The 16,207-nt window shown below is 42.2% G+C and overlaps 1 protein-coding gene and 1 pseudogene across 1 annotated transcript in view; both read right to left on the reverse strand.

Moving 5' to 3' along the window:
• Positions 1–15,966, reverse strand: part of zcchc24 (zinc finger, CCHC domain containing 24) — a 60,862-nt gene extending 44,896 nt beyond the window's left edge. The window contains exons 1-2 of the mRNA XM_061836645.1: positions 15,413–15,966; positions 10,389–10,589 (exon numbers count right to left, since the gene is read on the reverse strand). Coding sequence (XP_061692629.1) covers positions 10,389–10,589; positions 15,413–15,655 — 444 coding nt within the window. The 5' untranslated portion in view covers positions 15,656–15,966. The remainder of the gene's footprint in view (positions 1–10,388; positions 10,590–15,412) is intronic.
• Positions 12,747–12,866, reverse strand: LOC133510318 (5S ribosomal RNA; annotated as a pseudogene).
• Positions 15,967–16,207: the final 241 nt, after the last annotated feature.

Below are 16,207 nucleotides of genomic sequence, written 5' to 3' on the forward strand. Positions count from 1 at the left end.
CGTGGCGCCTCGCGAAGGTTTGTTTGAGTGTCACGGTTATCAAAACAGGAAGTGGTGTGATTGTTGTCTCAGCAAAAACTGAGCGGAAGAATGGGATTTCTGTACAGAACACAAACCAGCTGGCAGGAAACCACACTTTTTTTTTCCATATCATTCTTCAAGCTTTGATTTCCTATCATGGGAAGTGTCCTCACACTGCTTTCCTTGGCTCAGTGTCTCCAAACTCGTCTCAGGCCTTCAAACTGTACCCTCCCTTTTTGTGTGTGTGTGTGTGTGAGTGAATCAATTGCACACCATGCCATGACGGGGAAACATCCAAACTGCCTGCCACGGCAAATAACTGCAGCCATGCAGAACTGGCGCAGGGGCCTGGAGAGATCACGGGTGGAAAATGCAAAGCACTCCGTCATGACAGTCGTGTTGAAAGATTGTTTATCGACAGGGGTCACAAAAGTGAAGGGGTTCAAGAATAAAAGACAAGGCGAGAGAAAACAGCCAGTGAAAGAGAATGTAAATAATTTCACTCTCAATGGGTGTAAATGACTGTACAAGTCGATCAACAGTGGAGGCTATGTGAGTGCCCCCTTTTTAACTTTCAGGGGCCCCCACTATTTTCTCTTGCATTAAGAATAAATAATTGTTGAACTTCTAAAAAAGCAGCTCTTCCATACTTTTGAAAGAGTGATAGTCCATCTATCCAATTTCTTAGTCGCTTATCCTCACGAGGGTCACGGGAGCGCTGGAGCCTATCCCAGCTGTCAACGGGCAGGAGGCAGGGTACCCTGAACTGGTTGCCAGCCAATCGCAGGGCACATCGAGACAAACAGGCCCACTCAAAATCACACCGAGGGGCAGTTTAGAGTGTCCAATTAATGTTGCATGTTTTTGGGATGTGGGAGGAAATCGGAGTGCCCGGAGAAAACCCACGCTGGCACGGGGAGAACACGCAAACTCCACACAGGCGGGACCGGGGTTGAACCCGGGACCTCAGAACTGTGAGGCCAACACTTTCCAGCTGATCCACCGTACCGCCAGAGTGATAGTTACTTCGCAAAATTTTACAGCAGGTTTTCGGAAGAAGGGCAGGAGTACTGCTGAGCTGAAGACAGAGGGGCCTTTAATGTGGCAACATTTCCAACTGTTAGTGGATAACAATAAATGTCATGTTTTAGAGCCTGAAAACACAAAGAGCTGAAAATGTCTTCCTGCAAAAGTTTTTGAAAATGACTTGGCTGATGAATGAATTTGGCTGATTCCAAGCTGTATAAAGAGAGTCCGCATTTACCATCTTCTGCCTTGCACACCACCAACACGGAATCCTGAATTCAGTTAATTACAGTAGATATGGAATATGATGTAGTGGGGCATATGCATGATATGTGCAATAGCAAGAATTGATTTCATTACATAGGAGCTGCAGAAGTCTGTTTGGAATGTTAAACGCCATACCCCTGCTGGCTTTCCGCTACACCTTTTGATACAGGCGCTGTCCTGCGTCTTTTACAACTTTGACTCTAGCTGAAAAGCCCTCGTTCCGTCTCGTGTTAATATCTTTTACAAGGAACAAAAGTCCAGCACAGGAAGTGTAAAAGTGGGTTATGATAGCGGACGAACTGGCGCACGTGAAGTGTCTCAGCAAAATCAACTTGGGCTTTTGTTCTTATAAATCTTCTTCAACAAAGTCCACAATTACTACAATGCTGTGTCCAGCAAAGTCAAATTACCGTAATTCCCGGCCTAACGAGCGCACCTGGTTATAAGCCTCACCAAGTAGATTTGTAAAGGAAATACTATTTAGTACATACATACGCTGCAGCTGTATAAAAGCCGCAAGTGCCCACATTGAAACACGAGATATTTACAAAGAAAGACAGTACACAGAGAGTTTAATACTAGCATCGCCACGCTAATGCTAGCACCACGATAACATGGCCGGTTAAAAAATAAAACAACATACCGATAAAAATCATGTGAGACACGTCTCTTTTTCACGCTAGTTCACAGCTAACTGGGCCGGACCGGTAAAACTCACTTCCTCGGCACATATATTCCACCTGTCTCACTCTTACCTTTTCCACTCGAGTGCAAAAATGTACAAATTAGCCGCATCACCGCATAAGCCGCAGGGTTGAAAGAGTGTGGAAAAAAGTCGCGGCTTGTAGGCCGGGCATTATGGTAGTTAGTTTGGTCAAAACAGCTTTTAATAACTGTTTTAAGAACACTGTCTGTTGTTATGGATGTGCAAAATGTTCCTTCACAAGGCCCCCTCGCCAACAACTGGCTCGGGATATGTATTACAAGTGTTTTCAGTCATTTTCGCAGATCTGTGTGAAAGGGGAGTGTTTTGATAACAATGGAGCCTGACTGGAAACTCACAATCTTTTTTTTTATTAGTCACTCTGAAGTAAACATAACCAGAAAGTAGCTGGCAGGTACATTAAAGTACAATTTAGATTTATGCTGTTCCATGTGAGACTATGCTCTGCATTTTGCATGTATTGGTGTAAATCTCGGGATCAGCTCGGAGGAGTAATGCCGTCGTGATTTATTCACAAGTTGGACACTGAAACAAATTCTGATTCATTGCACATTCTAACCAAGTTCTGTGAATAACCCTAACCAAATGAACTCTGGTATGTCCAACTGCAATGTTGTTTTCACAAAAACAACACGAAACATAGCAAAGTGAAAGAATGTAGTCAAAATAGAACACATTGGCCCATAAGTACAGGTTTTTTTAAAACTAGTTATACTTCCTTCGTCTTTGACCTATTTTTTGTACGCATCTCCATGCAGTTACACAATACATTTGAAAACATGACGATTTGTTTTGTTTCCAAGAAAATTAAGATACATCCTTTGAAACAATGTAGCACTTGGTGAGTAACAAACATACGCACATCATATACGGTATTAATGATCCCATTATTCCTTCTTCACCCCCACAGAGTCAGATAAACAACAGACAATAAAACTGTTGCAAAACAGTTGTGAAATTATCCCACCAGCATCGACGACCTATTTCAAGGAGGCTTTGTCAAATACACTCACCGCAAGACTTAAAACAAAACATGTTCTGTCGAAATAAAAAGCATTCGGCTGCCATGATGGGTTGCCATTAGGTTTATTACCACGGCTGGAGGAAAAACATACATTTGGGCAAGTCACAAATGAGGTAAAAGTGTGATCTTTCGCTGGTGCTGACATCTCGCCTTACGTCAACATGTCGACACAGTTCTAAGGAGGTAATGGCCACCATTTGCCACAAAAGACTAAGTGTTGCTGAACTGATTGCCACTTAAGGTGCGAGGCCCATCCAAGTATGCCATATGGTCTCGAGAGGGATAAACTACGTAGTGTCTGCACTCGACTTAAAGTGAAAGAATTTGTCCATTCAGCGACCTACGCAATATCTATTCAGGCATACTCCGACATTTAAAAATACATTCTACTGCCCATTAACTGATTTGACCATAGGTGTCAAACTCAAGGCCTGGGGGGCCAGAACGGGCCTGCCACATGATTCTACGTGGCCCACAAAGACAAATATAGTGTGTCAACTTCTCTGATTCTTGTGGGAATCTACCAACATTTCAAATTGTCATTGATCAGAAATGATCATGTTGCCATAATACAAGCATTTTCTTTTCTTTCTTCTTCACTAACACCCACAGTCTTCATGTCCTCCCTCACAACATCCATTAACATTTTCATTGGTCTTCCTCTCGCCCTTTTGCCTGGGAGCTCCATCCTCAGCATCCTTCTACCAATATACTCACTCTCTCGCCTCTGAACATGTCCAAACCATCGAAGTCTGCTCTCTCGAATCTTGTCTCCAAAACATCCAGCTTTGGCTGTCCCTCTAATGAGCTCATTTCTAATCCTATCCAACCTGGTCACTCCGAGCGAGAACCTCAACATCTTCATTTCTGCCACCTCCAGTTCTGCGTCCTGTTGTCTCTTCAGTGCCACCGTCTCTAATCTGTACATCATGGCCGGCCTCACCACTGTTTTATAGACTTTGCCCTTCATCCTAGCGGAGACTCTTCTGTCACATAGAACACCAGACACCTTCCGCCAACTGTTCCACCCCGCTTGGACCCCTTTCTTCACTTCCTTACCACACTCACCATTGCTGTGTATTGTTGACCCCAAGTATTTGAAGTCATCCACCCTCGCTATCTCTTCTCCCTGGAGCTTCACTCTTCCCCCACCCCCTTTCATCCATGCACATACAGTATATTCTGTTTTACTTTGGCTAATCTTCATTCCTCTCCTTTCCAGTGCGTGCCTCTATCTTTCTAATTCTTCCTCCACCTGCTCCCTGCTTTCACTGCAGATCACAATATCATCTGCGAAACCGAAACTGCAATGTGGCCCGCGACAAAAGTGAGTTTGACACCCCTGCAAAAGGAATGTTATCATGCAGTCTTTGATTAGTATGCTGTGACACTTTTAACCAGGCTCTTCTTTCATCCCCGCTTATCTTTTTGTAATCATTTGAACAAACGGTACAACAAACAAACCATTTAATGTTGAATTGGAGGAAGGCACAATAAATCTGTCACTGGAGCAGGGCAAAGAAAAAAAGTATTCTAAACCGAGCACACCAAAACATGTTTAATTTGATTTGATTGTCTAAATCCAGTCAAAGGTCTTTTTGGTTCTGGTTCTTAATTTTAAACTTGCAGTCACCAACAAGCCCCAAAGGACCAAATGACTGCTCTGCAGGGCTGGACTGAATGTAGCTCACCAGTGATGGGAGATTGTGATTTCCTAGGAATGTTGATCATTTGAAAATGTATACATTATTTATGTTCATATTCCTACCGTGTTAAGTCATTGTTGCTGATGATGTACGTAACCATTAACATTGTTTAGTGCCTTCACATAAACAAATACCACTGTTAAAAATAACATAATTAAATTTAACTTGAAATTGGTCATTTCAGAAGTGTGCATCAAACAAGTATCCCTTTGCAGTAATTGGTATCTGAGAAGTTTTGAATTTAAAAACATTGGTGACTTGTTTTAAACAATCAATACATACTACTCCCACTACTGGTATTGAGTCCAACTTCAATCTATTGAGCTACAAAACGTTATCATTTTTATTTATTATTTTATTGCAACAAGTGTCAGTCTATGAGCCTGTGAGGTAAAATTCGGAACAAACTAATAGTGTGGCTGGATCAGCATGTAAACAAATAAGTCTTTGAACTGTAAAGTGAAAAAAAAAACAGTTACAGGATAAACCGATTTGTGATATATAAAGGTGCATTATGCCTTTAGGTATGTATTGATAGCCTGACGATGCTATTACTCTTAGTTTGTCCTTTGTTTTCATATGGCACCACTTTGTTCTGAGATAAACTACTTACATCTATTACTCATCATATTTCTTCCCGGTAAAAGAGAAGCAGTAAAAAAGAGGGAAATCCTCATGGCCGCAGGGATTTCATCCGTTGAACTATTACTCCACTCATAAAACTTTAGCCGCTAAGGAAATTAGCATGATTTCTGTTAACACGCCAACTGACGTGTGTAAAATTAGGCATTTGTCTTGAAATTACGATATTATGTTAATGTAAAGTGAAATTGTTTTGAAAATACATTTTGAATGGACTGTTATGGAGCTGTCGCCACACTCGATGTGCCTTGGTGCTGCTGATTTGGTTAGCAGGAGAGTTGAATGGCTTCAGCAGTTCGCTTCATGACTTCATGTCTTCGCCGTTAGGACATGAAAATCAGAATCAGAATCATCTGTATGTGCCAAGTATGTCAAAAACACTCAAGGAGTTCGTCTCCGGTAGTTGGAGCCAGTTTAGCATGACGGCAACCAATTGACAGAGAGTACTTTTAAAGACATAAAAACACAGTCATTGAGCAATAAAAGGTTACTCGTAATATGGTAATGCCGGTACAGTCATTATTATTATTTTATTGTACTTATTTTCAGTTGCTAGAACCTGGCGTCTCTCAGTGAATGCCTCAAGGCTGCAGTTTTGCATTAAATATGTCAACAATTACACGTAGCAACAGACCACCCATATGTAACAGTCCACCAATTTTTCCATGAGTTCATCACCGAATGCAAAAATATGTCGTTCCGCGCATCGTTTTCATCAATCCGAGGCGGGGGTCGACTGCCGGAGGGCTTAGTCCACTGAGTTGAAGCAAATCATGAGTGCAAGTGGAAGACATCTTGGAAGCGGGCCAAGGTGTGGCAGTGGCGGTGAGGGGCATTCTACTCATGACTGGGGGAGCGACCTCATTTTCCGAATAAAAGCCAGTTTACATAACATCTCTGTCCCCCGTGACCAAAGGGGAGCAAAGGGTTGCCAGGCCTGTGGTTTTTCCTTGACTATCAAAAACCATCGTCGCCACTCTGCCATTAGTGGTTTCATTGTTAACATGTTATTACAAATAAATTGGTCTTGAACTTCAAGTAACGCATAAATGCTTTGGTGGCCTTAACGATTTCATTACCTTCCACTCAGTCCCAAGGAGTGGAAAAGATATCCAAACTCCAATCCAAGTATGATCAAATAACACCCGATCCAAAGTGGATGTTTTGTGAGAAAAATGACCTTATTCAGTCAGAAGCAAGTTGGCAATTAGCACACTTTCAGGAATTAAATCCTAATGGCAACAAGTCCGATCTAGCATCCCTCCTAAAGTCTGTTAAATTGGGATTGAACTGCAATCCAAATGTTGTGTAATGGATCGGCTGGACTCCACTGCCATCATTGCAAGACGTGTGTTACATATTATTAGGGACGAGAAACAGCACCACAGGTGACCGGCAGGTAATAGTATAAGTGATATACCACAATTGGAAGGTAAAGTCACGGCCAGGAGGCCCAGGAGAGCATTAGAGAATCAGGATGCTGATGAAGTGTGTAGGTGTGGACGCCGTTTGGAGACTTTGCGGCATTTTGAATTACTGCTGGCAGTTTTACAACAGCTGAAACAAAAACCAGAAGGAGTCTTGATTTTTGAGTCTGACCCTGGAATGCTGACATCTTTGGCAAGATTGAGTCCAAGGTTTTTTTTTTTTTATGGACATTGTCAGGGCTTATTTAAAACAACATTTCAATGTATCATTCTAAGAGGACAGACTTTAAAGTAGACATCATGTGGTTTTCACAACTGTCTTGATTAAGACGTGCAGAAGATCACAAACACGCTAGATTATGTAGTACTTTGTGAACACTTCCACAAGTGATGAGCAATGCAGTCATTTGATTAATGCTCACGTCTAAGCATTACTTCTAGGAAAATGGAGAAGAATGTAACAATGTGCATGATATACTCCTGGCCAAATCCCCATTAGAGTGGTCAATAGATGAGCTAATTCCCACATTTTGGAGTTTGGCTTTGTCCACAAAATATTTCATCAGTGCACAGGTCTTTTACGGACCTCATGAGACCAGCCATCATATGTCATAAAGCCAGTCAAAGCATTTTAATCTCCCATCTGCTCCTCGTTACTCTTCCGTGCAAAAGAAACACTGCGCTAGGATTCGCCATTGCACCTCATCCCGGGCCATGGGAGAAGAATAAGAATGGAGAGAAAATGAAGGAACCAGGAGTCTGACTGAAAAATACATTCGACTAATATTTTTGCCCATGTGTCGTGAAATTAGATCATTATTAGGCTCTATTTGTCACCATGGAGTTTGCTTTTACAGGTCACCATAGGACACCAAAGGGAACAACTGCAACACCTGGAAACCTCATCTTGCTATGATTTAGAGGGATTTTTTTTCAAGTTACTGTATTTTGGCTTGATGCTCTAAAAGGAGAGACAACAAAAATTCTTTTTCACTATATTTTTAGATACTGTAGATTTTTTTTTTCTTTGGACGTGCAATTTTTTTAACTTAGAGAAGTAGGGTGGCCAGGAATTTAAATTTTCAATGAAGGTGGTGTGTGTGTGTGTGTCTGTGCTTGTGTGTTCCTTGAAAATCAATTGCTGGGGGGATGAGTGCTGCTCTGACTGCTGGGGGTTATCCAACTTCAACCAGAAAATATTTTCCCAAGTATTCACAAAACATGGGAGGTGGCCATTGGGATGGCCTGCCTTCAATCTAGGGTTGGCGTGCCCACTCTGTGCCACTCCCTGGCTCCGCTCCTGGTCATACTATTCAACTAGTGCAGGGAGTCCTCGGTCTACGACTGAGATCCGTTCCTAGAGTAGCGACTTAACTCGAATTTCGACTTAAATCGGATTCCACCATTAAAGTCAGAATTTACTTCAAAATACTTTGTATGAAAAAAACATTGAACATTGAAATAAACAAGATGATGTACTGAGCATTACCGCTGAGAGGTGGATGGAGAAGTAGAAGGGGAGGCTGTGCTTAGCGATTGTGAAGGAACCTGGTCCTCAATCCTCTCCATCTCGACAAGTATCAAAGAACCTTGTTTTGTGATCATTGTATCTGACAGAGGAACGGAACCCTTCATCACATGCGCTAAAATGTGGGATTTGTCTTTAATAATTGTCGCCACGGTCAACCGACTGAAGCCTTGGTGGTGTTGGTGTCTCTCCTTTCTCCAATCTTTTTAGGACGTTGAGCTTCGTTTCCATGGCAATGGATTTTCTTTAGGCTGCAGAAGCAAAAAGACACAGCTTTCTTCTTTGGGGCGATAATGTCTCAAAAGGAGAGCGAAAAATGCAAAGATACTCCCGGCGTACAATCACAGACAAGCATTAGCCAGACAAAATGCCGGACGGGGACGGTCGACAGGTCTTAGGTCGAGACCGTCTTAACCCGAGGACTCTCTGTATAGCAAAATTGCAGCCCTGTCTTAAAAAGCAAAACAGTAACTCATTGACTTTTTAATTACTTCAAAATGCCTGCTAACAAATCTAGTGTAAAATTTCAAATGTAACTAACTCTTTTGTTCGCTATTAATGAAAACATGTCTGTGTGAAAGCTGATAAAAGTTTTCTTGTGATTGTGTTCACAGGGGTCAGTACAGTATGTCCTGCTCTGACCACAACTGAAAGGAATTGATCAAAATACTTCAATAATACCACAAAAAGTTGCTAGATTTTTTGCCAGTCACATTTTGGAAGAAAAGGTGCTATCGTGGTCTGAATACTCACAAAATATAAATGTCAGAAGTTGCTAAGTTGACAACTAACCTAACCTACTTTTAGGACTCTTGGCTTGAGAATACCCACAAAACCTGATTTCAGAACAGGTCTAAAAAGGAGGGGGAAAAAATGCGAATAATATTTTCATCATTGGGGTATTTTGATGAAAAAATTTCCTAAACATTGTAAACAGCTGCTTGACTTTATTTGGAGTTTGTGAAGTTGACAAACACTGTGAAAACTACAGTAAGTAAAAAACTAAAACTATTAGCTCCAAGATCAGAACAAAATACAGTGATGGATACAGCTGACTTTTTGTAAACAATTACTTTGTTACGCTTGCCAAGGCGCTTAATCTAAGATCTAAGATCTCTTCTCCGTGACACGCTGAAGCCCACTGAATGTGAAATTGGCCTGCAACAAGTTAAAGGTTTTGTGACATGGAGATGACCCAATCGTGTGTCATATGCAGACATGTTATCAAGAAAACATCGTGGCGGGGGACACATATGTCTCCTTTAATAGGATGTCATAGCAGGGTTCTCTACTTGATTGTTACGTGGAGGTCAAAAGGAGGGAAGATGATTTTCTTTCTTTTGCAGTTACATCACAAGCCAAGTCAAAGCTGCCTTTTGATTTAGAGATTGGCTCATCTCAAGCTGATGATTAAAAACATTCATTTCTATATGCTTTTGATGGATGAGTGGTGATGAGAAGTTAGCCCTTGGGGCCATGAAAAGCAGCTGAGGCCAAAATTAGATGCGTTATAAAATAATGAATCAGAGACCAGCATGAAAAAAAAATCGAGCAGATACATGAAATCCATTTGGCTAAATCAGAGAGGACAGCTGTTTGTATTTAGAACTATTTAATGATGAGTCCATGCAGCCGTACACAACTTAACCCTTGAACTAGACTGACTTGTTTATGACAGCAGTTATCACAGATGGTTCCTAGCGGCCGGTCGAACGCATCGCGGTAAGAGGAAGGCGAGCGCACAAATATACACACACACACACTTGTACACATGACTTTCGAAGACAGAGGCCAGCCTGTTTTACAAGTAGGTCAGAGCAGAGATAGAGAGAGGCAACAAGAGGGAGAGAGACAGCGAAAGAGGCTGCAGCTAAGTCTGCTTTTGATATGAAACAAATTAAAAGACGCTTATCAAGACAAGGTAATTAAAGACCACGTAAGTCATTTGACGGCAACAATAACACGCACTGATCGTGTAATGCGGATCTCTCTGCGAGTCGGTTATGTAATAAAGGGGACTTACCTGAGGGCAGTCTTTGATGTAATGACCCTTGTTGAAGCACAGGTGGCACAAATAATTGGGCGGCGGTCTCTTGTTGGGCTTTCTTGGCTCTGAGGACAAGGAAAGGTCTGAGAAGTGGTCCGTCAGCGAGTTGAGTCCATCCACGATGTTGTTCAGGGAGCCGTAAGGCGATACATTCTTATACACATTGTTGTTTAAGGCCTAAAAAAAAACAGAAGAGAGATATCAGGTGAGCCCTCAGTGCTGACAGTACTAGAGCAGTCTTGTCAGGGTGCTTTCACACCTAAAGTTCGTCTTTTCAAATTTGAATCAGTTGACAAGTTTGTAAACTATTTCGAGTCGTATCATAGGTTGCTTTGCGCTGTGTTTTGATTAAACTGTCATTCATTCCCCCACAACCAACGTTGTGTTGGCTCTTGGGACAGATGTGAGCACTAGAATTGAACTGGTGTCAATTTGTGCAGACCAAACCACTTGGACCAAGACCGCTTCTTCTAAGTGGCGTTGGTACGGTTCCAAAGCCATTCTGATGTGATTTGCTTGTAGTAAGAATGTGATCTGACCTCGTTCCAAGCCAACTGACAAACAAATGTGCTTATACTGCATAACTACGGGTTACTGTACAAATGAGATGCTTGGTTATCGTACCAAACGTGTACTTAGAGAGGACAATCTCACAGAATATGTTTACTGTTAGTTTACAAACCCGTCAACTGATTTGGACCAGCTCTACATGTGACAGAAGAAATTCAACAATAGAAAAAAAATTGGTTATTTTTTAATTCACATTACATGTTAATTTAACTTTGTGGTGCACTTCAGGAAAAGTGAACTAAGAGCGCTTTCTGTTCCTATTCCACAGGTTAAGCAAACTCTCCCGTTGCCCTTAAGTCAACGTAACTGAGACCACCACGCGAGGTCACCTCACTTCTGTTAAATTGAGAGGGTTCCAAGTTCATCTGAAGTGTTCACGTATTCACCGAAAATGTTTAATAACCAAACTGATTTCATTTGGACATCTGAAACAGGACCAGGTGTGAAAAGCTGCCAAAGAAGTCATGAATATTCTGGAGAGAGACTTGATACGTACTTAAACTTCAATAGTACCCGTCTGACACAGACTATGAGGACATACAACATCGTGAAATAAACTGCATTTGTCGTTTGCACATCTTAAGATTCCGCATTTAATAGGCAATTTGCTTTGCATGTGTTCCCTCCAATTTCTGCTGGACAAAAACAAAAATGAGGAGAAAAAAAATCCCCTAGATCTTTTTCTCTCATTAAATTCAGAACATCTGGCGGGAGTCCCAGCTGTGCTCATGAGCTGGAAAAGTACTAAGCAGGTTCACAGAGGAGAAGAACAGGACTTTTACGGAGGATGAGTCATTGTAAACAAGATGGGAGGCATGTTCCTCCACCAGCCTGCGGAACATCAGCTATGTCACCAGATGCTCGTGGCGGTAAACAAGTGGTGGTCAGTTTGTGTTGTCGCAGAATGCAGCGAAACATGCGGCTGACCCAGCTGCAACACTGAAATTGCCATCTGAATATTAATAGCAGGACGTTTGCAGCCCACTGAGCTTCATTTCCCATCCTCTAGTCTATAGAAAAGCCATTTGGATCATGTGAACATCACTCTTTTAAACTGTCCTCAAGTCACCTGGTCACTCTTGACTTATGGCCTAAATCACATCAGAGGACTTGAGAAGTTTCAGCTACATTTGATGATTACAATTACAAGCTTCTTTCATTTCTAGCATGGCAATGTTCAGCTGTTTATTTTAGGAATGTCAATCACTATCAAGAAGGATCAATTGTCTAAAGCCAATCAATCGCAGGTTGAGTCCAAGACAAATGATGTTTCATTTGGTTGAAGTCGGAGGCAAGTCTTAGACCTTTCGTTATCAGTCCCATGAAATCCCAAATGACTTCCATCCAAGTCTTGACAAAGTTTTGGCTTTGAGTAAATCGTTTTGTCGATGTCGTAAGAAAGTCATTGTGCCCAAGCTGTAAATAATTCCAAACAAGTACAAATTTGATCCCCCTTTGTCACGGAAGGCATTTTTGACGGGGCCCCAGCTGTTATTCGGTAAAGGTCCAGAAACAGGTAGAGTTGTGTCATAGTTCAGACCCTCGTTCATATACGTACTGGAATTGTAGTGGGACCAGCATGAGACTAAATAGGGGCCTGTATGAAATTTGGACTAAAGGTCTGGTCTTCTTCTTTTCCTTTCGGCTTGTCCCATTAGGGTTCGCCACAGCGTGTCATCTCAGATGAACGCATATTTGTTTGGCACAGTTTTTACGCCGGATGCCCTTCCTGACGCAACCCCGCTGCATTTAGCCGGGGAGAGAAGCTTCCAGTACCTGGTATTCCAAGGTGGTCTCCCATCCAAGTACTAACCAGGGCCAAAACCCGCTTAGCTTCCGAGATCTGAGGAGATCGGCCGTTCTCAGGGTAGCATGGCCATAAGCGGACTAAAGGTCTGGTACAATCTTTTAACTTGAAAACCGAAACTAATATTTGGACAGCTCTTTGAAAGTGACTTTAGATTTGCTTGAAACTTATTTGGAAATACTTTGGGTCTAACTTGTGATTTGTACCCAAAGACTTTTTACCTTCATATAAATTGACAAAATTGTGCAGGACTTAAGACTTGGACTTAGTCTTATCAAATGTCTGTGGTTCACCAACTAATGTGGTTCAGTATAGTACTAAACAAAGTACATCTGGCATTAAAAGATTTAATCATTTAACTGCACTAATGACAAATACTTGAAAAGCCACATTAAAGCCAAGGCCCAAGTGAGTGGGCTTGATGGGATCCACAGATAAATTCATCCTCATCACAGAGGGTCAAGCATTTTTTGGTATCAAGCCCGGTGTCTGGGAAATAATGTTGCTGTTTAATGTTGCATTGCGCAGAAACCTAAAACTTGGCAACCTGGCCGCAACTCCGTGCCAAATCTATATATCTGCAGTATGTTTGCCGTGGACTCTCTAACTAGCTCCAGCTTTGAGGCCGTGTTCATTTATTACATGTTGTCACCGTAAATCAAGCATCGCAGTCCTGTCCATTCTCAGGTTTTCCATCTGCCATGCCTTTCAGCCCTGGGTATTAGTGTGTTATGCCTTACCGCACACACACTTGTTTGTGGATTCACTTAGTGCAGTTGTTGGGGTGCCACTTTGACAAACACAACACTTCATTCTTGGGTCTTTCACTCTCCGGCACGCCAACCAAAAGTACGGTGGGGTGAAGCTGTTCATTTGTTCATTAGGTGAGGGAGTATCAAGTGAGAGAATGAGACCGATCTTGCATGTTTGGATGGAGACTTTTGTGATGGATGTGGACATCAGCTGCTACAAAAATCCAGTAAATAATGTCCCGTGCAACCAAGTGAGATAAACATTTGCTTTCCCAGATTTAGGATTGCGGTGTCGGCACATCAGGGGGCAATCACACTTTGTTGTTTTTAAACCGGAGCTGTTGTGCCTGGTGGGTGACCCGAGTTAGCGTAAAACTGCAGGAAGTTACAAAGGAAACTGCTATAGTAACCTATAGGCTTAATGTACCCTGGAAACAAAAACAGAAAGATTGCGACAATGTATTGCATAATCACACGTCTTTTTGGATTGGGTCGAAGCTACATGGGTGTCAAACTATTAACAGACAAAATGATACAGCTAGTTCCGACGTGAGCGCTTTTGCGTCTTGAAAACAACTGCATTACTCATCTCATCATGAAATCTCCACGGTGGTTTATTTAGCTTGGCGGAGTCAGGATAGAAAGTTGCAAAATCCCCCCGTGCCCCTAAAGTGTTTCCAGCCCGAACGCACACTCGCTCACTTTGAAACACGTTATTCTCATGTGGATTGAATTGCATTACACAATTGCACGTAATGCAATGTGCGCACACCCATTCTTCAGAGGACTGTTTCATGTTCACTGAAGTCTACACCTATTATCATAATAAAGAACATGGGCAACATCTACTTTGAGTGTGTAATAAACACGCTAGTAACACAAGCACTGAGCGTGCACAGTTTGCAGTATCAGGTTTGCGCCCAGCATACATTAGTGGCATATTTGTCCCTAAAATTACACAGCGCTTCTAATATAGGCAATATGTAAACACGAGTTGATTTTGTGTTTGCACGACTGGGTCTATTTGAAGAGGTCAGGAAAAGACGAGTGTGGGCTGCCCAGCCTGTCTGTCAAAGTAGTCCAAATTCATTGAGCCTAATTAATGCAAGGCACTTTTGGGCCAAGTCTCAGTTAGTCTCCATGTTATTTATGCAAAAGGCCAGCAGCGGGTTTTTGTCGTGTCCCGGTGAAAGTGAGACAGAATTAATTGGGATTTTTTTTTCTGTTTCAAACTGATGTACTTGACTTAATTCAAGGGTGAGAAAATCTATGGCCTGCGGGGCATATATGACCCATGAGCGCATTTAATTTGCAATTATTCAAATTAGTGAAACCTCTGAAGAACATTTCACCCACCAATTCCCACAAGATAAACTAAACACTAAACGATGTTCTTAATTTTTAAATCATTTTTTCCCCAGCAATTTGGTGTGGTCTTTTGGTTTCCTACCACCACATATTTAATTCTTCTTTGACACTTGTCACACGCGCGAACAAAAGCCGCAGACTATTGTGAGGATAAGCAGCTTGGAAAATGGATAGATAGATAGTATGTAGTACATGCAAAAGTCATAATTTCATCAACAAAGAGTCAAAAGTGTGTAGCCAATTTTCTGAATAGACTTTCAAACATGAGCATGACTAATGAATAATAAAAATTCTATTTCTCGTTGGACAATGTCGCTAAAACATCCTGACAACACCCCCAAACGGGTGGCTGAAGTCATGGTCCATATAAAAATGACCACAGCGGGTGTATCCTACCAGAATAGTCCGTGTACTAAGATTCCATGCACAGGCATGTCGCCGACTCGGTTACTTGAAAAAGACACTTTGCAAAAAAAATGAAGACCATGACACGTATATGTCACCTCATTGCGCTGCAGCTGAAAGAAGTTGTTGAGATAGTTGGAGTTGAGGGAAGAGCTCAGTTCGGCCGAGGCGGGACTCTTGCTGAAGTTGAGATCCGGGTGGGAAGAGTTGGGTTCGGGTCTGAAGGCGTCAAAGGCGCTGGTCTGGTGGTGTGGGTCTTGCAAAGAGAGATAGACCCAGTTGAGGAGTTGCGCAGGCTGGTACACGGAGGCACTCGTGTCTATGGCAGACAATAAGCTCATCTTCAATCCAAAGGGTTGAATTCGACTTGCCACCGCTGATACTTTCAATGGAACTCGGGTTTTTTTTTTTTTTTTTTTTTTGGTAGGGGTATTTTTTTCCCCTCGGGGGGAGAAGTCGAATTCTCCTTTTTTGATCCCGAACAAAAATGAGCCCTTGTACGCTCCTCACACCCGGAGCCTGGCCCCAGTTAAGTCTTAGTCAAAAGTCATAGCGCGAGAATGTCTGTATAAAAAGTTTCTCCCCTGCTCCCCATGGTCCGCTATCTGCCTTTATTGCAGCGGGGCCGAGAGAACTGTTTTGAATATTAAATGAGAATAGCGTCGAGTCCGCCGAGGACGTTGGCCAATCAGCGCTCGGTGCTCATGAATATTCATGATGGCGTTCTGAGCCAAACAGTTCCTCGGCCAAATCTCTTTTTCGAACTCCACAACCACCAAAATAATGCATCACGTTGGCCAGCAAGCTTACTTGTATTTGTTTTGAAAACTAATTCACTGCCTCTGACGGCTGTTGAATTCAAATATCTATCTTAAAATGGAGAACTGGCAGTG

Source organism: Syngnathoides biaculeatus, chromosome 12 (genome assembly GCF_019802595.1).
Source record: "Syngnathoides biaculeatus isolate LvHL_M chromosome 12, ASM1980259v1, whole genome shotgun sequence".
NCBI classification, from domain to species: domain Eukaryota; kingdom Metazoa; phylum Chordata; class Actinopteri; order Syngnathiformes; family Syngnathidae; genus Syngnathoides; species Syngnathoides biaculeatus.